Source organism: Lichenostomus cassidix, chromosome 3, assembly GCF_008360975.1.
Source record: "Lichenostomus cassidix isolate B80296 chromosome 3, HeHo_3.0, whole genome shotgun sequence".
Classification (NCBI taxonomy): Eukaryota; Metazoa; Chordata; class Aves; order Passeriformes; family Meliphagidae; genus Lichenostomus; species Lichenostomus cassidix.
This window is the reverse complement of record NC_139483.1, coordinates 83,243,872-83,268,642: the sequence shown is the minus strand read 5'-3', so window position 1 is coordinate 83,268,642 and position 24,771 is coordinate 83,243,872. Positions and strand designations below refer to the sequence as shown.

Genomic DNA, 24,771 nt, shown 5'->3' with positions numbered 1-24,771 from the left:
CTTTCTAAATGATATAAAATTATGGGATGCCTCACTTTAATTAGATAATTAAAACTGTTTCTGCTTTGCTAGATGCCAAGGACACCCAGTTTCTTGGCAACAGACCTCAAATTTTTTTCTTTGATATCCAGGTCACAGCCATTTGGATTAGAGGCTCATTTCCAGCAGCAGTGCACAGCAGGGGCACACAACTTCCTGTCCTGCTGTTGGTATCACCCCTAAGTTCAGCATCTTTCAACTACATTTATAAAAGCTGTTAAATGTTAAAGCCCTTATAAAGTGTAGTTTCTCAATATTCACAAAGGTCAGGCGACATGTAAGCATATTAAAAAATTAGGCAGTCCTGCGCAACACCAGCAGCCTCTTACATCATCCACAACAAAGTCTCACCCTGTTCTAGCAAGAGAGAGATGAAAACTTTCATCCCCAGCTCTCCACCTTCTTTGAAAATAAGGTCTACCACATCCCTGACTATTTGCTATCATTCCCCCTTATGAGGGAGAGAAACACTGTCCTAGAAGAGGTCTACCTGCCATCCAGATTAGGTGAGGAAATCACATGCCTTTACTGGTGAGTGTTGGTCAGCTACCTGGAAGAAAAGCATCTAGCCCTGAATGGCTGCACCAGTGCTTTGCCTGAGCTGACATTTTTTGAACTGTGGAGCAGACTACAGCCTGAGGATCCTCAGATGTCATCAATCCATATGTAAGGCATAGTTAATTATTCCCAGCCCCACATGAACTGGAAAGGCATTAACGGATGCTTAAAGATTTTTAGCTTTTTCATATGTTTGTAGCTTTGTAGATTTTCAGTTTATGGTTGCATGGTTTCTAGTACTTTTCTTGCCCTTTCTCATATTTTAGAATAATAAGCTAACTCTTTCTAACACATTCTTGAAATTCTATTTAGTCTTATTCTTAGCAAGAGAATTTCTGTCAGGGACATCTGGGTTTCCACCAGAACTTAAGAGACATAAAAAATAGGGCAAGGAGGCCCCTGGCCCAACTCCAACTCCAAGAGGCTGACCCAGGGGTGGGTTACTGGGGCAACTGATCTCCTATTGGACATACCTGATAAATATACTAATTAATTAATCTTAGAAAAATTGTAGCAATCCTTTATCGTATGTGTGCGTAGCCATTTTTGTGTACTTGAAAGCTTTCATTAAAGATCTGCTTTTTATCTCTTGCAAGTTTTTGTCTTTTAATTTCAGGCAACGTAACAGCCCATGAGTATTTTTGAAAACCAGACACTTCTCATAAGAAAGGAATATACAGCATGGTACCAAGTGGTGGGTTAGACAGAACAAATCATACAGAGCAGATGGTAGTCACAGTGCTTAATGCACTGTTGGAAGGTGCCCAGCTACCCTAGTTATGAGCAACAGAAGAACCTATAGAGAATGACTTTGTCAAGTGCCAGCAATTCATTACATTGTACTCCCGAGAACAGCTGAGGTGAATTAACCACAGTAGACATTTACTATTCCTTCTGACATCCCTGAGATCCTGTCTGTAGGCTTGCTGAGGCTGCTGGTGCCTTCTGGGCCAATGTGAACTTGTTCAAAGCTAACCCAAGGCCAACTGGTGGGGTTAGTGTAGTGCCAAATCCTCACCAATAAACCACCCAGCAGGTGTATCAGCTCATGCTTGCTGCTACACTGTCACTTGGGTTTTGGTCAGCTTGGAGCATGACCAGAACAGAAAACATTAACAACGTTAATAAACGTTTACAAAGAAGGTGTATCAGGTGCGTTACAGCAGTACTGGGTAAACACATCTCCCTCCTGCTACTTCAAGCAAAGGAAAGGTTGTGAGGAATGTACCTTCTATGTACTCTTTCATCTGACAAAGCCAGTACATATGACAAGGTATTTGTATTCTTGTGCACTGCCTACATCCATGCCTATATGCATCACCATTTAGCTCTACAAAACATACTTCAAGTTGGACCATTTTTCATTAAAAAAACGCCATTAAGCAATTTCATGAAAATAATGTTGCAGTGAATTTTGGCTGAACTCAAGGACATCATTTTTCTATGGCCTCTCCTGAATTTGATCTTCCACTAGGGACAAGTGAAGTAAACAAAGCAGATTATTGATGACAAATATTTTAGATGTATTTTGGAAATGAAGCTGTGTCAATACTGCTGCTTTTTTTTTTTTAACCCCTAGAGAACAGCCTGGCCCTGTAGGAGTGGTATCTCATGCACAGAAGGCGAAATAAATTAATTTTTACTCAAAAGAAGGCCACTGTTTTCTACCAATGAACCATCACTGTCCACATCCAATCATCTACAACATCCAAGAAACTGTGGATCAAAGTAGAGTGAAAGTTAGACTTGGCAACCTTACTATTCTGTATGTGCCAACTCAATAATACAGCTTATTGTAGTTGGGACACAGGTAGGAGTAGTTTCAAACCATGATTGAAGATTTTTGTTATGTTTATTTGGGCTATCTTGTAAAGAGAACATTCCACAGAATGATGGCATGCAAGAGAAAACCTAGTCACCAGCTGAAATCCATAAAATTACTACAGTTCTTAACACAAAAAAATTATATAGCTGAGAGTTCAAAAATAAAAAAGGAGTTTTCCCTTCTTTTAAAAATACAAAATCTTAATGAAGAAAATGTATTAGAAGTAATATAGAACATCAATTCTTTTTTAAAATCGCTGCAGACAATGTTTCAGACTTCACACAAGAAACTTGTTAACAGGCAGTTTTATTTGTTTTACTAGAACTTGCTTTGATCACTTACTTTCAGATAATTGTTTTCCAGGTAATTAGCATCTCTGTCTCATGTTTTGACTTAAAAGGCGCCTATCACCTTTGCATTTGAGTAGTAGATTGCTGTTATTTTTATTGAAATCATGACCTTCTTTATTACTACCCCAGATACTACATCAATAGTATTTTTCCTGTTAACTGTCCACATATAGTTTAAAATATAGTTTGAAAAGTAGCCTACTTTTTTGTGATTTCCAGTCTGATGTCAATTAATGGAATTAGAGCTCCTTAGCATCACCTTTCCCTTCTCTGGAGAAAGTTACTTTCTTTACTTCATTATATCCTGTGACAGTTAGCTCAAGGCTGTGACAATGATTTTAGTCTTCACTGCTCTTTGATGGTATTTCACTGACAGCTACCAAGATGTTATCCTGAGATGGCTGCTCAAAAAAACTCTGGACATTCAAAATGCAGCTTTTAATTAATAAGTATTTATCTCTTAAATCATCCTGGCAGCAGTATCTGAGAATGGGCATTGAAAGGAGTTCCTCTAATACTGAAACTCAGGCTCCATTTAATGTAGGATTAAAGCATGCTAACCAAGGAACCTGGTGACCATTCTCTTTCTTATCTAAAAACAGAAGATCTGACTTCACAAAGGTATTAAAAGACTTCACATATATATACATGTCCACTAAAGAACTATGTCCAGATGTTGTTTTGCCTGTAAATGTGGTAACGCTTGTGAATGAAAAGATCTTTCAGAAAGACGAATTCAACTGTCATTGCCCTCCAGCAAAAACTGGAGGTCTTCATTCTTCTCTGTTAGTCAACTTTCTTCATTCTCAGAATCCCTCCCTTTCAGATGTGAGTGCTTCATCAACAGATTTTACATTCTCCTCCCCTGCATGAATCCCATAATGCAGGTTGTCATCCTTTACAGTAGCCCAGGACATTTGCTTGGTGGAGAACCTTGCTGCCCACTCTCCTGCCTTGTTGACAACAATGACACCCCCCAAGCCCCCAACTCGTGTCTTCATGTAGTCTAATGCAGTGTCTGCTGCCACCTCTGGTGACATTCCTGAAAAGAAAAACAAAATCACTTCATGGTATCTGTCCTGACATTAGTTTTAAAATTCCCTTCAAATTTCACCCCTCCCCATGGAACCAGTCAAATCTAATTTCTCGTTCAACTACATTGGCCAGAAATTTCCAGTCGAGCAAAGGAACCATTTTAGAAAGGCTCCAGACAGTTACTAAGAGCTGCTATGGTGTGGTGCTGCTCCAAGTATTCATTTACATAGCTTCAGATTTTGATTCAGTGCTTGATACAAACTAGCTCGAAAAACTTTATGTTCAAGACAACATTTCTTACGCCAACATTTGACAGGAAAAGAATGCCCGTTTGCAAGGTTTTCATCAAAGGTTTGTCACAAGCTAGGTCTAAAGCATTTACAATTTGAAAAAACACATATCAAACCACTCAAAATTTCAGTCATCATCCCTGTTCCAATTCCACTGGCTGAAACAGAGCTCAAAGCATGTACTTCACATTGCCATGACTTATCAAAAGCAGACATCAGCATGACTCTTCCTGAAACTTCTGAAACCATCAGGCAAGATGAGGTCTCAATGTACTAGACATCAGAAAAAGGAATGCAACTTTAGCTTTGCACGACTTCATTCACATGAACAGAAATATTTTTGAAATAAATCAAATTTGATGTGTACATCATACACCCAGACCTGTAATAGCTGTAATGTATTTGTTCACTACACATTTAAATATACATTCAGGAATGCAGTTGGCTTGGCCTAATTATCCTAAGATACATACCCTCAGCAATGTCATGCAGCTTAGGTTATAGAACAAAAACTGACCTTCATGCCTTCCCCGCAAATTTTGAGTTAAAACCAAATAAAACCAGAAGAGTCAGATTTTTTTCACAGCACTGGTGACTGACAGGGTAAAGCTCCTTTCTCTGACACACGGGTGACACTGTGACTATTCAAGTCAGTGGCACTGTCTTCAAAGGGTCAGTATTTCACTGTTTGATTTTTCACCAAGACAACAGCTGCCACCATAAGACTGAGATTCCAACAGCTGTTAAGACTGGCAAAGCAATTCACTCCTGAAATACAGAAGTAAATTTTGCAGCATTTGTCCAAAAGCAGATATTCAGTATGTGAATTACTGAGTAGCTGAACAGAATTTTGAGAGCTCTACAGTTGTTCTTATATATGCAACTTCAGCTCACTGTTCAAGGACTCAAAAAGCTATAATAACTTGAGGGTTTGTTTTCAGTGCCTTCATGGAAACATGTTGGGAGGAGGGGCTGGGGAGAGTCTAATTGCTGATGTGTTTGCCTGGCAGCTGAGTTATACTTCTGGGCAGGATGAATGAAGGTAAAGCAAGCATGGGCAGGGTGAACAAGTACAAACCAATTACACATTAACTGATGTAAGTTCATTTTCTGTCTTTTTTCCAATAAACTTTTAAATTTGAGATTCATTTTTCTTTCAAACTGATTAATCACAAGCCAGATAGTTGCTATCAATGCATAAGTCTTGCAGTCTTGTTAACTTCAAGCCGGAGAAGAAACTGGTTTACATAGTTTAGACAAGAGCATAGAAAGCTATTCACAAACTGAATAGTTAAGGACATAATATAGAGAGTAAAGGGAGAATATAACGTGTTAACAGCTTTGAGAAATAATCTGTAGGTTGTATTTTATGCTGAAACTGTCACATCAGCTATAAGATTTAGAGAAATGCACCCATTATATGCAAACAGCTCTATAAAGCATAACAAAAATACTCTCAGCTGTTACTTGTCTCTCTACTTACTGCTTCTCCAATGAAAATGTAAATTGAATGTTTTCCAACTATTTCCAGTTTGGTCGATCTCAAAGCAAGCTACACTGTACTGCCCCAAAGCTACAGCTTTCTAAAAATAATGGTGATATCTATATTAATGATTTTTGAACTGCATGCAACACAAATATGTTGTCTGGCTATGTTTACTGGCTGTAACATAATCAAGGGTTTAGATGACAGACTAAGTCATGAAGGTAAAGCTCCAAAGGGTCATCCCACAGTCAGATTGTATTACAGTCACGTAAGACATACTGTGTCAGCTGTTTACCACATACCCACCCAGTCAGTTTAATACATTTTCCAAAACAAAATGTAAAGTCAAATCATGGTTAACAAGTCTTAAAATAATTTCTGTTGCTGTAATCAGAGTTGTTACAATAAAGACCTTTCCAGTTTATTAGAAAGGCAGTATCCCATACTTTCTTATTTCAGCTACAGTTATCTTTTTCCAGCCCTCCCTTACTGCTCCCTTAAATATAGCTTATTTTCACTTGTTTTCTGTTTCTTGTTCACAAAAATATTAGTTTATAATTGGGAAAAATGATTAAAGAGAACTTCAGTTAAAGTAGACAGCAATGTCTTTCAATGTACACTGACCTAAAGCATGATTCAGTATCAAGCTGCAGAGATAAATCTGTTCACTTCACCTATTTTAGCTTTATTAATAATTTAATAGTTTGTTTTGTTTTTAAAGAGGTGACCCATCTGCATACCCCTGAGAGCAACTCTTCTGACAACTGTTCTAGGATGATAGTACATATACTGAAACCTGTGATTAGGCAACATTTCCTATCCTCATTATTTCAGCTTACAGGAAGTTTGGAATATACCTTGCTCCATGTGATAGAGGATCAGTCGGGCTAAGACCACTTTCATAATGCTCTCCCCATGTCCTGTGGTTGAAGTGGCACCAGAATGGTTATCAGCATAACCTCCACTTCCTTTTCAGAGGGGAAAAAAAAAGAAGGCAATATTCTGTAATACAATTTAAAAGCACTGTATTGTTTAAAATAGGTACCAAACATTCCTCCCTGTAAGTCCACTAGCTCTGTGCATTTCTGGGAGCAAAGTGTCAGTAATGCTTCTTTCTCATTTCTGCCTCAATTTGAAAACTGAAATATATGAAAGAAATCAACAGTTGCAGCAAGTCAGTTGCCAAGCTGAGAGAGAAGACTAGTGATCTGTTTGTGTAGAAGAAGCAGAAGCAGGCCAACACTCCACAGGAATGGCAAAAATATTTTCCAGAACAGTAAGGGAGGGTATATTGAGGATCAGCAAGACAATGTCAGAATGCAGAATGCCAGGTCATCAATCGAGAAGATATGAAGGAACTTCTAGTGAAGACATTGGTAAACTGGCTAGTTTGAGGGGAAGTTATCCTCCACAGCATATAAGAGATTTGAAGAGCATGGGCTCTACTAAAACTTCACAAAGCACCCCTAAAGAATCTTCCAAGCCCTCATCACCACAAGCAGAGTGTTTCTTCTGTTGAACTCCCCTTCCCCCTCTTTTTTTTTTTCTCCCATCCTTGTTTTACTGGCACATTCCACACCCTGTTCTCCACCAAGCTTCTGCTTGCTCAATACCCATATTTCTACCACATCTCTTAAGAAAAATATTTCCCAGGAGCTAGGAAGAAACATACCACAGAATTATAAACAAGATACCGGGGGAGGGGAAAGAGGCCTTAGAAGCGCAATGAAAGATTCTTCCCTTCTGTACTTTCTTGATCAGATCAGACCCTTTTAATGGACTGAATAACGTGCAAAAACACTGCCATAGTAAGTCAATCCCCCCTTACCAAAGCCTCTGATGTTTAAAAGCACAGCTGGCATTTCTGTATCCAATCCTGCAGATGTCTAGTGAGGCCAAAAGTTGCAAGCAATATGCTCAACAGCACCCAGTTTAACTTGTCCTTCACAAACCCACGGCCCACACTATAGGAAGCCCTGAACATGATCTACACAGGGTATTTGCAGTCAGAAGACTGCAGCCAGAAACAAAATTGAAAATCATATCTAAAATGCAGTGGGTACCAAAATGTTAGCAACTTTGTATGCAATAGAAAGACAGTATTACTTTTATAATAATCATATACTGCCAACAGCCATGCTATTTCAATTTGGAAAATGTTTTACTAAAAATAATTATTTTCCATATCTCAGCTGTATGGTAGAACCCTGAAGCAATCAAATGGCAAGTCTGTTTCACGAGAGGAAGAAGTCTGTGGAAGGGATTTCAAGTGTCTCTTTATACTTGGATAAGAGATCTCTAAAAATATTTCCTTTATTCCACACCACATCTATTAGGTTCTGAGGTAGTCTTACCAGGGCTCTCTTAAGATCAGGATTTTACTCAAAGTTGCCAGTCACTTTATAATTCTTGCTCACTGTGATACAAGTACTAATTGCAATTACACCTACTTCCTTAAGTATCAAGGAAACAGCATCTTAATATGGAGCAGGCTACATTTTTTGACTTAGCAGAAAGCACAGATATAAAAGAGGAGAGCTTTATCAGAATCAAGAGAAAAGAAACACTGATTTTAGCATTGAAGAAAAGACAGAAAAGAGAAATTCCCATCCCCATTTTTCACACAGAACTCCCAATTCTTTCTTGCAAATCTCCATGCTGTAAGGAGCTTTAGCTTTGATACATCTGAATGTTATACCTTCATTTCAAATGGATTAGTATTTGTGTTTTGTTTCACTAATGAAAAGGAGAATGTGTAATACCTTTTTTATATGAGATGCCTCCAAAAAGTGAAAGGCAAGATCCCACACCCCATACCTATGCATGCTGTGTCACCAACACGGCCAATGAGTTTATTAGAGAGTCCTCCAGTGGATGTTGCACAAGCTACATTGCCTTCACTATCTACAGCAACAGCACCGACTGTTCCAAGGTCTCTGCCAAGAAAAACAGTTCACAAAATTAGATAGAATTAAAGTATACCTGCCAAAGCACGTTGCCTTTATTTCCTAGGCAGCTTTAAAGAAGATTTTCACAACAGAACTATTGCTCATCATAAAGCTATTTTTGCCATGCTCCTCATTACAAAAAAAACCAAGAAATATGCAACAATTCTCACAAGCTTTAAATTTAACAGAGTAGAAAACTTTTTTTTTTTTTAATCTTTCCCCCATTACTTTCATAGGATGGAAACTTGGGGAGGAAAAAAACCCACAGAACAAAAGCTCACAGGGCAGAAATACTTCTACTCATTATAGTTCTGGAGTAGTTTTTTGGCTGGCACACAAACTGACACACAACTTTCCCCTAAATGGCAACTCAAAGATGCAACAATTAGCTCCACTGTCTCAACAGGAGGTTAACCGGAATTATTAATGACAATGCACGTATGTCAGTGAATACAGAAAAGGACAGTAACGTTATGCATGCACTGAATCATTTCCTTCCTGTTCCTCCTCTTTCCTTTTCCTTACTCCCCTTAAAGTTTGAATGCTATTAAAAAAAAAAAAGCTTATTTATTTGCCTTTCAACTAGTATTACTCACAATCCATCATTAATACATGTTTTAGTCTTTGTACTCTGTAGCTACGCAATCTTGAGGTTTAAATCACTTGGCCAGTAGATTCTGCTGAAACTGCACATTAGTTTAAAAATCCTCATGCACAGAAGAAAACAGAAGTCTGAACTATTGCTTTATTTCTTCAACACAGAAAAGACATATACAATAGCCTGCTCAAAATATACATGTGTAGTCGTGTATGGAGGAAAAAAAAAGCCTGTCGTGACTTACTGTAACAGTTGCTGCACTGACAAGCCAGACGTTACTGAGAAGCAGCAGTTTAAATATCCACGTATTCCAGTCTTAGCTATTCACGTAGGAATATAAACCAGTATGTGACTAGGAGAAGTATACCAAGCCCCAAAAATAATCTAAATCCCTCCACACAGGAAAATAATTTGTAACAATCCTTCAAGGAACTACTCAACAGGCAACTAGAAGATGAATACCTTTTGAATGTCCTGGGCGCTGGTGAGGGTTTCTCTATAGCTCCACAAAATCTGAGCTAATTAAGTCAAAGTCTTTGTGTACCATGAAACCCACAGTCGGTTTCTCAGAGAACCAACTTCCTGTTCCCTCCTGCTTATGTAAAATATCATACTGTCAGTCTCTACACTTCATTCACAGCAATTCAAAGTTGACTGATGAATCACAGGCCTTATAAGCTGCTCTGACATTTATGTGGAGACGGACCTCATCTCAAACTGATATGATGGTGCAGATGGGCTTCCCACCCATCCATCTGTTACAAATGATTTGCTGAAAAGAACATTAGTAAATTCAGTACTCCCTTGCACATTCATGTAGCACCCTTCAACTAACTAAAGTTAGATCCTCCTGAGAAATTAAGAAAGATGTATCCAGATGTACATTTTCTTAGGTAAGTATTTACCTGAAGCAACTGTGAAAATCAAAGCACACAGATGACACAGGCAGAAATTACCTGTTTTGATATGAGAGCACAGCCGGCAATGAATAACATTGTGAATGTGTCCAACACACCTTGTCTGCATTGGAGCAAATAGACAACTACACTTGATTTCTTACTATCCCTTTTTTATTGCTTCAGTGTAACCTTTTCTTTGATCATCTTCAGAACAAAGGCAAAGAAGATACAAATAAATTTTTTTGCATGGCTAGTTGACTCCAAAGTATTAACAAGGCAGGCAAAACTGCTATCAAATTATAACCATCTCACTATTTTTAGTTATTGACAGTAGCAAGAACCTCAACAAGTTCCTGGGGTATACCAGAGGATGCTATTAGGGATTTTCTTCAATCAAGAATTATTCCTATATACTGCATATACTGTGATACAGAATGCATTATTTGGATTTTTTAATTCTGTTTTGTCTAAATCTTTCATTATCCAGTACCCATGAAGTGGCATGTACTTCTACTATCCCCATTCAACTAATGAGGTACCTGCTATTTTGTCTCTCAGCCCTGCATCAGTAGTAGGGTTTTCTTTTATTGCTGCCACGGTCCTTGTTAGTTAATGCATCCTTGACACAGTGGGGCTAGGAGCCCATTTACTACCTGGAGCCAGACTCAACTCCCTTTCTGTGGGATTCTCAGGCAAACTCCAGTAATTCTTTCTAAGGGTATGGCCAGAGTCTTTGGAGTGAGAGACTGTAGATAAATCAAATCACACCCTGTTCTCAGTAAAAGGTGTGCAAGATGGCATGTTGTACTTGCAATGGAATCCTAAGCTTTCAGCATAAATGAATGCAGGCTTCTAACCAGCAGAGGAGAAAGGTATCTCTTACGGAGACACCACACTTTGCCTGCAAAGCCTGTGAAACCCCAGGGTTTCCACCACTGTGAGCATCAGAGACTGGAAGTAAAATATACACCAACCTTCAAATTCCCAGTATGATCTGGTATTATGCTGCCTCTGACTAATACTACTTCACCTTCTGTCTATTCGCCTCAGGCAAGTTTCTGCATAATCACTGTGGACATAACAAGGAAAAAGAACATTCCACAGGTGATACAGAATGAAATGGGTTTGCATTAAAAAAAACCTGTTTTCAACTTTGTGAATTTGTGCTGGTATTTTGGGTGCTGGTTTTCTGAAAAATAATAGTATGGCCAATACAAGAAAAAGTCTTCAGCCCTTCAGAAACACACAAGATTTTTATTACCAGATATTCTAGAACAAGTGCATGTGAAATTGAAGATGCCTGATGCTGTTTTCAGGAAAAAAAAAAAAAAAAAAGGTAAAAATGAAGTAGTTATGAGGAATGAATGAAGACTTAGATGCCATGCTATTCCAGCTGGTATGTTCAGGAGAACAAGAGGCAGTGGGGGCTACGCCATCCTCAAAATTCTTCATAATGAATGATAACACCACACAGTCCTTGGATAGATCATGGATCAAAAAAAAACTTCTGTTGGATACAAGACGAACTATGACTAAGACCTTATGGTCAAGGAACAACATAAATTTGTTTACAAGACCATATTTACGCTTGTTTCATTAATTTGTTTTTCCTTCTAGCAATTTACTGAAAGTAACATATAGGTCGTCGTTTATAGCCTCATTTCATGGACTTTAATTAACATGCCCACAGAATAAATTTCCTCCTTTTGATCTACAAATTCAGCTCTGCTCCTGCCATTACTCCTATTTCACAAAACAAATAAACAGCACGTAATAGAGCATTTATGCAATGTACAGTGTTTTCCAGCACCACAACCATGGACGTACAAATGGAAGCTCAAAAGTCTTTAGTATTTATGCCTACCTCACAGGCACAGAAAACACTGTGACACCTGATGTTTTCCATTCCTTTCCTGTCCACCTCACCTTCCTCTGTACTTATATGAAACTGGGCTGTTTTCCAAGTGATGTTCATTTTGCTGTTAGGCAATATCAACCAGTAGCATCACTCTTCATGTGCACCACTTAACTTCTTGGTCATCGTTTTTCATTCCTTTTCATAACCAACAGCCAGTCAACACTCAGAAGAAATTACTGGTCAAACTCTGATGTTGTTTAACTACCTAATCCAGTTTAAAGATAAATCTGATCACCAGCTTAACCAAGATCAGCTTTCTTAGGTTTCCGGGGCTTTTTTTATGGACTCGTTTTAGTATGGGCACTGGAGATTTTTTAAAATCACAGCTCCTCCACAGAAGAAAACTATACAAAATGATACCTGCTGTTCATTGAAGCTACTCTATGCCCTTCTGTAACTGATGATTTTAAGAACAACTACAAGTTCTAACCTTGTCGTCCAATAAAACCACAAAACCTACGCTATTGTCAAACTGACCAATAATCTTCTTAAGCAGCAACAAGTTTGTTCGAGTCATTTAAGCTTGAGCAAATTCATTGAAAGCCTGATTTTCCACTGCTTTCAAAAAAGATATACTGTAAATACTGTATCAAACCATGTAACATTTGGAATACAGATCCTCAAGGCTCGTGTTTGTTTGGGGTTTTGTTTGTTTTCTTGGTTTCTTTGCTTGGGGGGGTTGGTTTGGGATTTTTTGTAACCAGATAGTACAAATTAAATTACCTGAATTTAAAAATAAAATATATTTTACCTACTTCTGAAACTCTTCAGGGTTGGAATCTGGCTCCAGGTTCTTCTTCCATCTCTCCCGGGATCTCTCAGTTATAAGTTTCTCCCCTGGAATCTCAGGAATACCCATAGCCTGAGCAAACAGGTGTGCACCATGGTCAGTCAGGAGCATGTGCTTCGTCTGCAGAAGACAGACAAGAGAGTCACTGGCAACTCTTGTTTTATCTTGTACTGAGCAGTTTTGTAGAACCACCATTTTTAGAAGTATCCCCTCAAAGAAAATTCCAAATTTTATTTTTAAAATTTCTAAATGTCTGTCTATATCCCCTTCCACTATAGCTGAAAAAGCTTTCAGTTCTCCAAACCACAGTTTAACCATCAGTAGAAAAGAAATGCGTTTATCTATTTAACACTTACTATGACGGTAGAATAAAAATTGGTAAATTTGTTCTTTAGCTAATTTGTATAAAGCTTTTTTGTACTGTTTCCAGTCAATGACCAAATTACTACATAACTAACTGTTTTGTCCAGTTAACTAAGATTTAGAAGGCTTTTATTCAAAAGAATGCTGAATAAATTCCTGTTTAAAGGCATTACACCTACTAAAATAACCAACAAATGTAAATAGCATACAACTAAAGTGTTTCTTAACATCAGCTGAACAATTTTCTTTTAATTATTTCCTTCAACAGGCTGATATTCTTATAAACTCAGAATTTCAAATTTAAGAACAGAATACTTCCTTATTGGTTTGACCAAAAAATGTTTGCTCTCTTCTAACAATACTTGCAAGTTCTATTTGGATTCCTTTATTTACAAAGCACTTCAAACCAGATTTTATATCAACGACCCCCTGTATATGTGACAGTGGACATCAGGCTTACATGCAGAGTGATGTAACTAGACAACGTAAGACCTACCTATTTCTAACAAAACTGATGAGTAACGTTCTTTGACTCGAAAGCCAGCTTCTTTGTGCAATACTGCCCCCCTCTGCCACTGCCACTAACCCACCAGAAACACAACGTACAATGCTCAAAATAGTTTTGGTGTTTTATTTGTGGGTGTGGGTTGGGGTTTCTCATTGTTTGGCAGGTTTTTGTAGGGAATTAGAAATTTGCTTTTGTCTTGATCTGTACCAGAAGGCTGTGTTCTCCAACACTTGCTTTCTTCAGCAATTAAGACTATATCATCCTTTAAATAAGTTTTTTAAAAAAATGAAGTTTTATTATAAAAAATAAATACTATTTCTAAAAACTTTTCCTAAAAAGGTTCCATCCCATATTCAAATTTGGATAACATATCCACCTTCCTAGGCTACACAAACAAGAAATACTTGCATATTGATAAATTAGCTTCTATGATAGGGCTTCGTGTTTGGTTGGTTTTTTTCTTCTTTTTCAGTCCTCACTGAAAAGGTGTCTTAGGGTGATTTGTTATCTCCAATAGATGGTGTCAATCAAAAGAACTGGTAGAACATTGTCAAACAATGCAAAAGCACATTTTTCTGTCTTATCCTTCCACAGTTTCATTAACATGTTTGCTAATTTTAATACTTTTTCTGTAACACATTTACATAAAGTAATTGGAAAGGACAAAAAAAGGGTTCAAGAGATTGTACAAATAAGCAACAAATGTCTGCACTTTTAGTTGATTTCACTGGAAATGGGGAAAATACCCCAAATTTCTGCCTGCCCTACAATTCAGTCCGTCACAGTTCTTTATTTAACAATTCTGGCAGTGCAGAGCACAGAAAAAACTTGGCCCTTTGCCTTGAGAAGTCTGTGTTCTAAGCTAAATTCTCCTTTGTCTAATGTAAAGTCCTGCACAATAAGAGTAGGAGAAAACATACACAGCTTACATACACCAATGAATTAGAGCTCTAATATTCATGAGAAGCCCATCTAATGAAATGTTGGAGCTGAGAAGAGTTACATGTCCCGTATTAAAAAAAAAGTCATTTCAATGTATCATTCTATTTATGTTCAATACAAACAGGAATAATTCAACAGAAATTTAACTGCTTTTTCAAGAATTTGTTACATTCATTAATGATCTAAAAGTCTTCCACCTCTAGAAGCTCCTGTGATCAAAAGCACAGTAAGTCATCAGAAATTATTCCAGTGCCCTCGTTTTTTCTACTCCATGAATTTGGACAAGTTTGAGTCCAGTGGAAAGTGACAATACGAAACGACAAATGTGTTGCAACAACCTAAAGGAGCTACTCTGTCCACCAGATGGAGCCCACACTGTTCCATAATAGGATGCAAATACAATTACAAGCAGACTGCAGGGTGATTTTGGTTGTTGGTTTGATTTTGGGAGCTGCATGAATTTCAAAATTCCTTATAGCATTGACAGATCTCAAAACCACTGGGAAATATGCATACAGGCTTAAGACCCCAGGAAAACTACCCTTATCACCCACAAGCCACACAATTTAAAATGCTTTTAATTAAGCACAAAACACACTATGAAGTGTACTGTGAAATAGCCTGAGTTGGTGTCTCAGAATTCCTGAACAGAAGAGCAACATCAGCTGCCCTTCCCATTTAAGGGAGATGGAGAAGAGCAGAAACTCATCTCAAGATACATCAAACAATTTAGGCCAACATTTACACTTGAAATTTATCACCTACACAGATTTTTTTGCATCTGAGCAACGAGTAATATCTTTACCACAAAGTATCATGACCTAAGGGCTACACCATTATACTTGGCCCTGTACAGCAGAATTTTATTATTTCATTTCAAATTTAGCCTCCACACTTTTGAACACCAAAAGCAACATGCAATGAAAAAAAAACCACCTTGTAATAGACAAGACAGACAGAGGAGAGGGCTGCTTGTTGGTTTGGGATTTTTTGTTGGATTTTTAAAACACACTTTGGAAAGCTATGTTCTCAAAGCCCAACAGTGTTGTTTTGACTTTATTCTTGTTCACTTAAATGGGATTTTTTTCATAGACAACACAACAAAGAAAATAAATCAGTGATTCTGAAATATGAAGTGAAAAACAGGCATTAAAATAAGTTACGTACAGAACAAAATAAACTACAACATTCACCTTAACATGCTATCTACATCTCTCCCCCCAACCCTGCATCTATATTCTCAAATTCTGTATTGTGAAGCTGTCTATATTAGACATACTTATTTACTGATCTAGTTAATGAGAATATAAAATCCATATGAAGGAAAAATCCTCACTCATCACAAGTGTTAACATTGTTTTCTAGTACACATACATTTCACTGAAGTATTTATATTCAATATTTCAGTGAAATGTTCTGATCTTAAAAGCAGAACCATCCTCCAATTATGGACACAAAAAAATTCCATCTGCCTTGGAGGCCACTGAGCACAAGATAACTGTCAGTCATCATTACAGATCATCAAAACAGGTTTTGTTTCCTCAAAAGTCACTTTGAAAGCTTAAAGAAACATAGGTCTTCTTTGTTAATAAGTGTTTTTACAAATATGAACCTTTTCAGCAATAGGACAGCTGCATTATTAGAATGCAAATGTAAACTCCAAAGACGGGACAAACTTTTTGATTGCTGCCACAGCCTAGTAATAGTAAAACAGACAAACATATCACACAAATCACTTACTCCCATCCTGACACAGATTATTTGCACCATCTGAAAAATAAGAGAAATCTGCTGTGGCAAATATTAGATGGACTTCTTAGTGGAGTAAAGTGGGATTGATCTTATGTAGAAGGTCAAGTAATATTTTACTGCCCTGATAAATTTGATTCTCTTGGAAAATCTGTTAGCACCATATAGACCTAATGTTATCTACTCCTGGAAGACTACAACTGCACTGGTGCTACCATCTGATCAGGTCTCAATGGAGAAGGCTACCCAGAATAACATAAGAGTGCATTACATAGCCAAATATGTACTTGAGCCCTTTAATTCAGCTCCATATCACTGCAAAGTGAACAGTGTATTACCTAACTAATCTTGCAAGATCAAGCACATGACTCACTGACAACATAAAAGCTCTTCAAAAAACAAATGAAAAACAACAACAACAAAAAAATCCTTGAACATCAGCAGTGGAACTACAGGAGACCAACATGTATAGGTGAAGGTATGTTTCCTCAGAATGCTATTTTTTTTATAAGTATCTCTCAAAATCCCTTAAAGTGCTTCATGGCCATGACCATAGCTTCCAAACACTCCAATCCATTTCTGCCTTCCTTCCTACTTTAAAGCACCACATAAACATCATCACTGAGGTGTATCAATACACTGGAGGAAATTCAAGGGAAACAAAAATGTTTCATACTCAAGTACATAATCAGCATACCTTTTCCATAACAAGTCGAGCAAGTTTTATTGGGTTTGCTATGCACTTAACTGCAGACACTGCTCCAGAGTCTAAGTTTTTTCCATCCATGATAATGGCATCCATTTCTACTTCGCCTTTTTCATTTAGAACAGATCCACAACCTAAAGATTAAAAAAAAAAAAAAAAAAGAGGACAAATAAAAAAAGAAGAAAGTCATTAAGAGCTAACCACTCAGGTGATTCAATTACTAGCTCTCATCAAGCAACCTTTCTCAGTTTGCTGACTTTATCTCTCAAATACAAACAAAACAGCAGAAACACTGCTGAATAAAACCACAAAATCCAGCCATTAACAGAAGTCTCACAGAGTACATCTACTTTAAAACTGAGTTTTATTTTCTTATAAGATGAAAAATACACTTACAATCTCATCCAAAATATATACTTGGTATTAAACTTAAAACAACAAACCATGATCAACAGAATTCTTTATTCCCCAGATCTCTTTTAAGTGTACAAAACTATTTTACCTTTACAGTTCTTCCAAAGGAGGATACAACATCACCCAAAGAAATAGTATAGCATTTGATCCTATCAACAGATTAACCTCACACAGCACTCCAAGGAACTGCCAAAGTGAATGCAGCAGAATAAAAGTGTCCCCTCACCACTGTGGCAAAAGCTTGAAATAACAAGTTCTTCCATTACCAAATTAAAACTGTACATAAAGTAATTTAAAAAAATAAAAATTAAGTAATAAAATGTCAGGTAGTTATTTTCTTCTATAATTATCAGTGTTATCACTAACCTAATTGAAAATTAATGAGATGCAAAATGAGACAATGCAAATAGGGTGGCTTTTTAAATAACGCCAATAATTGTATCACAGGGGAATAATAGGTTGTAAGTCATCAAGTGCACAAGCCTTGCTAATACAGATGGTGAAGATTAAACCTAAAAAGAAATAAAAAGCCAAACCAAAACCTGGCAAATTTACACAGTAGCTCAGGTAAAAAGACCTGAGCATTGCACATAGCTAATCCAGTTGTTTTTCTTTCCTTTCTGTTAAACCAACATTAAAGCAGTCCAGAAACCACTGTTAATAAATAACGTAAGACTTATAAACCAATGTACTTCAGACCTGAATATATAAAATTAAATGCCCTGGAACAAGAGGCAAAAAAATCCTGTTGTAATCTCGTCCTGTAATCTCAAAAACTGCCCCTGCTGCATACAGGCCCACGTCCCAGAAGTTATTTTTTATCTGTCTCCAACTGCATAAATTATTCTAGAGCTCAGTCCTGCATCATTCACAATATGTTCATTTATAGATTGTAATTTCCACACTGATCTGTAAAGAGCTTACAGGTTAATTGCCTTGTGCTAGCCATGTTAACATCATTCTTCCAGGTTTTCCTTATGCTGGTAAAGAACTGTTTTCTTAGCTAAACCCTGCCATGCTCTTTTAACTTCCTTTGACAAGGTAGGCTTTCTAACCCACGATCACAGAATTCCCACTAGAACTAGGGCACACCTTTCTCAAGTATCAGTGATCAGAACCATGGTTCCAAGGGAAACTCAACCAAGCCGCTTCATCACTGCATTATGAGCATCCTACATCTCCTGGACACGTCTCACAGGATACACTTAAGCATCTGCTAAAATTTGCCAAGCAGAAAACAGCTGCAGAAAGTTTCTGTAATTAAAGGCAGCTTTCTAAAAAAAGTCTCCTTTTACAACTGGTGAAGAGTCACAGGTACCTTCTAAGAACAATTCATCCCACTTGCCAAAGAATCATAGAAAGGCCTAGGTTGGAAAGGACCTTAAAGATCATCTACTGCCAACTCCTTCCCATGGGCAGGGATGGCACCCACTAGATCAGGTTGCTGAGGGCCTGATCCAGCCTGGCCTTGAGCACCTGCAGGGATGGGGCATCCATACAGACTCAAGAGCTGTATAGCCAACTTGACTCATTCTACTAATCACCACAAAAGTCTGTACACCATGGCAAAGCTAGAGTTACCAAACTTCAAGTAATCTCAGGAAGGATGAATCCTTCCTTCTGTGGTTACAGACTGCCTTTCCACCTGCCTTCCAAAGCAATAGTTAGGGACTACCAGCCTCTGACGCCACGGTATCCATTGGCAGTAGTGTTGAAAAAATAAAATTTTTGTCTCACTTATTAAGCAAAGGGCTGGGAAAACAAGACAGAGACAACAGAAGACAGAAAAATCTAAGGGGACGCAAAAAAGGAACGTCTGACATTAGCCAAACTATAGCTGCAATACTGAGAGGAATACTCCAATTCCTTTTATCTGTGGATAGATAGATCCGTCCTCTGTCCTGCAAAGACTTCATAGGGAAGAGTGTGCAAGGATCAATACAGTGTCAGTTCTTACATCTGGAGTACTCATCCCAAGCTAATTCATACTGCTAGGCAAAGAGATCACAAAGAAGTATAACCAAGGCCTCTTCCTCACCACAAGTAAAACTTGATGATTTTATTATGCTGCACAAGTCACTAAAATGGTAATTTTACACACCAGTACAGCTTCTGAGCTCTTGCACCAAACCTACATCAAGATGACCCTACACAGCATGGCTACACCCTATCATTCAAAAAAGGACACAACTTGATCGCTCTGCCCATCCTTCCCCATCTTTATTCTCGTCTCTTACTGATGTCTGTGTTTGCCTAGAAAATATTACTGCAAAACTGATTTTATCCTTTTACGAAGATAAATATTACACAATGAGTTTTAAACAGCCACTCCAATCAGGGTCCTCTTCACACAGCTTTCAGCTCATTTTTGCCAGATTCTGAGAGCAGCTGTATCTAATGGGCATCAACACAATTAGATGTATCTGTAAGTAACAGACTACTTGCCCCTTAGATCATCAGTCAAACCTGAACAAAGGGTGAAGGCTCAAGTCCAGTTAAGTAAAAGCTAAATGACAGAATGCCACCCTAATGCTAACTACATAAAAGTACACACTACACCTCTAAGTCCACTTCATTATTTCAGCTTGAATGCTCTAAAAATCAAAATGTTCAACCCAAGTCAATAACAAAACACTGAAAGTTTCATATTAAATAAAAGCTCTCCCTTGCTCTTGACTGCAAGGTGAGAAGAAACAAATGAACCTCTGCAAACTATTGTGGACATAAATAATAGCTATGTTATCTAAAACACTGAGCACCTACAGGTCTTTCATTCCATGTTCATTCCTGACATACTGTGGTGGGAGTAGGGAAATATTTTTGCTGAAATTCATCAAAATAAAAAATTTGAGGTCATAAGAAGAAGACAAAATATTTGACTACTACTATTAACATTAATTCACATTACTGATTAGGAAATCCAGTTATGAACCCTTACTGTATAGATCTATGACTCGTATACCATTACTGCATTACTTTGGTAGTATAATTTGTAGGAGTAGTTCAGCAATTCAGTAGTACTTCAGTACAATTACAAAATAATTAACTGCAAGTATTATTGAAGAGAAAAGCATCTAAAGTCCCCAACAGCAGTATTTCTGTGGCAATAGGTAAAGGTCAAGCACTAAGGATTAAACAATGCTGCAAAGTATATGCAACTGCCTTAAAGACACATGTTAACTAAACACATATTCCTTAAAAGTCCATGCCTTAAAACTGGATATACACAGCACAGTAACAGGAGAAGATTTACAGAGAAGTAAAACACCACTGCATGGATTAAATAGCAGATACACAACACTGAAGAATGAGAAAAGAGTAACTCATCTTCCTAAGTGTAGTCATGAAAAACTACAGTACATATCATGCTGAGAAATCACCTATTTCACAACACCAGTATTTACCCCACTGCAATGTGCATAATTCAGTAATAATGCAATCATAATAATAACAATAATGCAGGCTAGGATTTTCAGAAGCATCAGGGCAAAACACTTGAAATACAAGACGATTCTAAGTCCACTTAATTCCTTAAAAAGTTACCTGCATTAAAATGAGGATCATCTTCCATTGACCGCACTGCCTCCTCAACTGCATCTACAGCACTGCCTCCCTGCTTCAGGACACCGTAACCTCGCAGTGCAGCTCTGACAACACCAGCACGACATCCCTCTTCTCGTTCTTTGAAGATCCTGCCAGCTCCACCATGCACCACAATGACAGGCTTCATCCTGCCAAGTTCCTCCCGTGGCTTTCAGCTGTGCACACAGCTCAGCTATTTGGAAAAAGTAGTCTTTAGCATGCACGCCTTTCTACATGGAGAGTGGCTGCAGGTTAGGTAACACATGCGGCCAGTTTGACTGCAATAATTTTACCTTCTGGGAAGCCAAGTACTCACATGGAGGAGCTCCTAATTCGGTCTAGATGAGGCCCCAGCCAACTTAGTGCAACCTTGAGGCCAGCCCAGCCTTGAGGAAGGCTCTGGGTCAGGTGGCAGAGGAAGGGCCGTTTTCAGGCTAAGTTACTCTTAGTCGGGTGGTTTAGCATGAACCCTGTCTGGTGATAATACATTAAATGGAAAAAAAGGCATTTTAGTAACCCTTGGACCTGCTAAGTGCTCTTTCTTTTAGACAGGTAGCCCATTTGTCAGAGAACAATAATGTCGCCAGCAATAAAGAAAGGCAACTGACCCGACCCGAGTTAAAGGCTTACCCAGCTCAACCAGATCCCAGACCTCTGGACCTTTTGCAATACTTTCAACTTCGAGCAGGAAAACAACGTGTTCATGCACACCTGGCAGCCAACATCTTATTGTTACGGCTCATGGCCTCATGCGAGCAAAAGAGATTGTTGCTAGTTGCTACACATCTTTGGTGATGCAAATCACGGGTTTTGCTTCCAGAAAAACGCAAAGAAGCAGCAGCCAACTCATTTCCCACTGAAATCTGGGGCACCTCACAGAGAAACTCCCCTCGTGGAAAGTTTCTCGGGGACGGCTATTTTTGGAGGCTGTGAGGAACAGAATCCAACAGCATTTCCTCTCATCCTACAGGCAAACCCTTCTGACAGCGCCTCCCGCACTCCTCCGGTCCCTCGCACTCCTGCTCCCCCAGGGGCTGCCGGCTGGGATGGCAGTAGGCGGGAAGCAGAGCAAATCCCAGTCCGGGCCGCCGTGGGGCACAGCATCCCGTACGCGAGGCCATTCAGGCTTTTATTTCAGCAAGCAACTAAGCTCTCCCCACACTCAGCACAGGCTACCCGGGGCCATAGACCCAGCCCTGCCGCCCTCCGCGGCGCCGCCTCCGCTCAGGGCGGGCCCGCACCGCTCACCCGCCCGCCCGCCCGCTCCCGGCGTTCCCGCGGAGTGCGGGGTCAGATCCCACCTGGGGCGCACCGTCCCTGCTGTGACTCGCGGGTGCCCGCGGCAGTGCGGGAGGGCGCAGCCCCACGGGTCCTTTGCCGGCAGCCGCCCTTAACAGACATGGCACACCCGCCCGCGCGAAGCGTGCCCGCAGTTAAGATGGCGGCCGCCGGTACTCGTACCCCGCGGTCTCCGCCCCGCACCCCGCAGGGCTGGGCGCTGCCGCCGGCTTTGAGGCAGCGCGGCACGGCCCTGGGCTGCTAGCAGCCGGTGCCGCCGTACCGTGCTCCTCCCGTTACGGTTCCCCCCTCACCCGCAGTGCTGCCGCCGCCCTGTGCAAGGCCATAGCCGCGGTGTCACACCAGCACAGTCCCTGCCACCGGTTGATTTCCCCTCGAGTTAAAGTAGAAAAATAGCACCTCTCCCCAAAATCCATCTCCAACAGCACGTCCCGCGTGCACACCCCTCCCCTTCCCCCTGGCCGGGCCGGGTTGTTCCCGTTCCCAAAGCCCGGGCTGCCTGTGGAGCGGTGTGGCTCCCAGGAGCTGCAGGCCGGGGCAGCTGCGCTCTGTGGGGATCAGCGCGCACGCCCCAGGCAGGCCGGCACGGACCGGGTGAGGCCTGAGGTGTACACACATCAGCTGTATGCGGCCACACGGCTCCCAGATGGATGGCAAAGACAAGAAATGAGCTTGATGTTCGTTTTATTCCTAGTTATAGGCTGCTGGTGGAACAAACAGTTGTGTACTAAAAGAAAAGCTGCTGAAGGCTCTTTCTTAAAAGTATAAAATAGAGTTTGTTAAAAAAACCCAACCATAATTGTGAACCCCCTGAGCTGTGTAACTAGAAGTATAAACAAAAGTTTCTCAACATTTGTATAAACTACCCGGCGTGCATCTGGCCTTCTCTCTTGACCATTCCTGCTTTGCTCACCACCTCTCTGCTTCCTTGTCTCTGTCGTGTTGTAGTTCAGGCTGCAGGGAGACAGTGAATGCAGCCTGCTGTCTCTACTCCGAGCATCGAGTAGATGCACGAAAAGGGCAAGGATTTATGGCAATGTGAAGTCACTCAATTTAAGATCTGTTTTGATCCTGAAGGTTGGTTGAAAATTAATTAGCGTGGTTTAATTAAAAGGAAATACTCCTGATGCTTTTTCTTTGTCACTGGTAGGCTTAATATAGAGGAATTAAAATTTCTTACATTAATTATTTGAGAGTGCTGCCTGTTTTTGTAGAATATTTATCTTGTTTTCAGGTAGTGTCAAGACAGGAAGCCAATACTATTTAGATTAAACAGTTTAGAAGAATCATTTCAGTTGTTTGCATGGACAGCTGAACACAAAATTGATATAGTAACTTAAAGTTGAAATTTTAATATTAGTCTAACATTATGATTCAACAAAATAAGTGTGTCACTTGATAGAACTGAAATAATCTGTTTCTACATCAACATTAAGCTCCCTTTGGCCACTGCTTTTGTTATTGTGGTCAAATCATTTACGTACTTTTTAAAATGCTGTAAAGCTTCTCAGAGCAGACTGGAAAGTATTAGTATTTAGTTTTATGATTATTATTTGGTTTTTTTAAATTAGCACATTGAACTGCACATCAGGAGCCTGTCCTAAAGCTATGTAAACTGTTAGGACAAGTTTTAAATAATTGCTGTAGAAATCTATTGGTTTTGTTCTTGCTAGTTTTTGTAAGAGACCTTTGTGTAAAATAATTGCCCAAGAAATAAAATGTGCAGAATAAATTAGGGGGTTTGCATGTAGATCCTTGTGGAGATTAGCTTTCCTGTTTGTAAGCTGAATGTGCCTTACTTGAGAGAGGTGGGAACGTGTTACCACAGGTGAGTAAGAGTAGAGGGCTGAAGCAGGGGAAATAAGTGATCCAAACACATGTGGATAAGGAACACGTGTGTGAAAATACTCTGCATTTCCAGGGACTAAAATACAACTGTATTTGTGCCTTCTATTTTCTTGCAAAATGCATAAATTAAGGATATGCCCTCCTTTTAGAGAAATTCTCCTAGACACTCATTGAAAATTTAATTTTAGGAACCAGCAAAGAAAGTGAAATATATTGTAAAAGTGACTGGTTTAATGCATATTTATAATAAGTCTATATTTTAAAATAAATGTTTATGTAGCAGCTTGTGTATTTATCCATAAATTATTTTAAAACCTTCAAAATATGATGTAGAATGGAAAGCAGTGCTCTGTATTTTATTAATTGGATTGTAGGAGCATGCAGAGTTGATCAAGGCTGAGACTGCTTGAGCAAGTGTCAAGCATGCAGAAACAGAATGCTGTTCGTAAAGTCTGCAAATTTGGATCTTTTTATATTAGACAGAACTGTCGTATAGAGATCACGGCGGCGTTAGGATGCTCAGGTCACACTCTGGAAAAACTCACGCATGTTGAATAACTTCGTTCATGTGCACAGTTTGATTAGGTCTGCAAACCATTTCTTACCATATTTTTATTGCAAAGA

At 39.1% G+C, this 24,771-nt stretch overlaps 1 protein-coding gene across 4 annotated transcripts; it reads right to left on the bottom strand.

The window, feature by feature from the left end:
- Window positions 1-2,430: 2,430 nt before the first annotated feature.
- Window positions 2,431-22,772, bottom strand: ASRGL1 (asparaginase and isoaspartyl peptidase 1). Of its 4 annotated transcripts, none has more exons than XM_085056532.1 (8): window positions 22,593-22,771; window positions 21,317-21,474; window positions 20,962-21,193; window positions 16,996-17,138; window positions 12,702-12,856; window positions 8,401-8,519; window positions 6,441-6,551; window positions 2,431-3,814 (listed from the first exon to the last, which is right to left on the bottom strand). In XM_085056532.1, exons 3-8 carry the CDS (start codon window positions 21,146-21,148, stop codon window positions 3,579-3,581), a joined length of 951 nt encoding a protein of 316 aa, XP_084912658.1. In that variant the 5' UTR covers window positions 21,149-21,193; window positions 21,317-21,474; window positions 22,593-22,771; the 3' UTR covers window positions 2,431-3,578. The 4 variants fall into 4 exon arrangements, with proteins under 4 accessions (XP_084912658.1, XP_084912657.1, XP_084912659.1 ...); XM_085056531.1 differs by lacking the exon at window positions 22,593-22,771 and adding an exon at window positions 21,631-22,275; XM_085056533.1 differs by lacking the exon at window positions 21,317-21,474 and having other exon boundaries at window positions 22,593-22,772.
- Window positions 22,773-24,771: the final 1,999 nt, after the last annotated feature.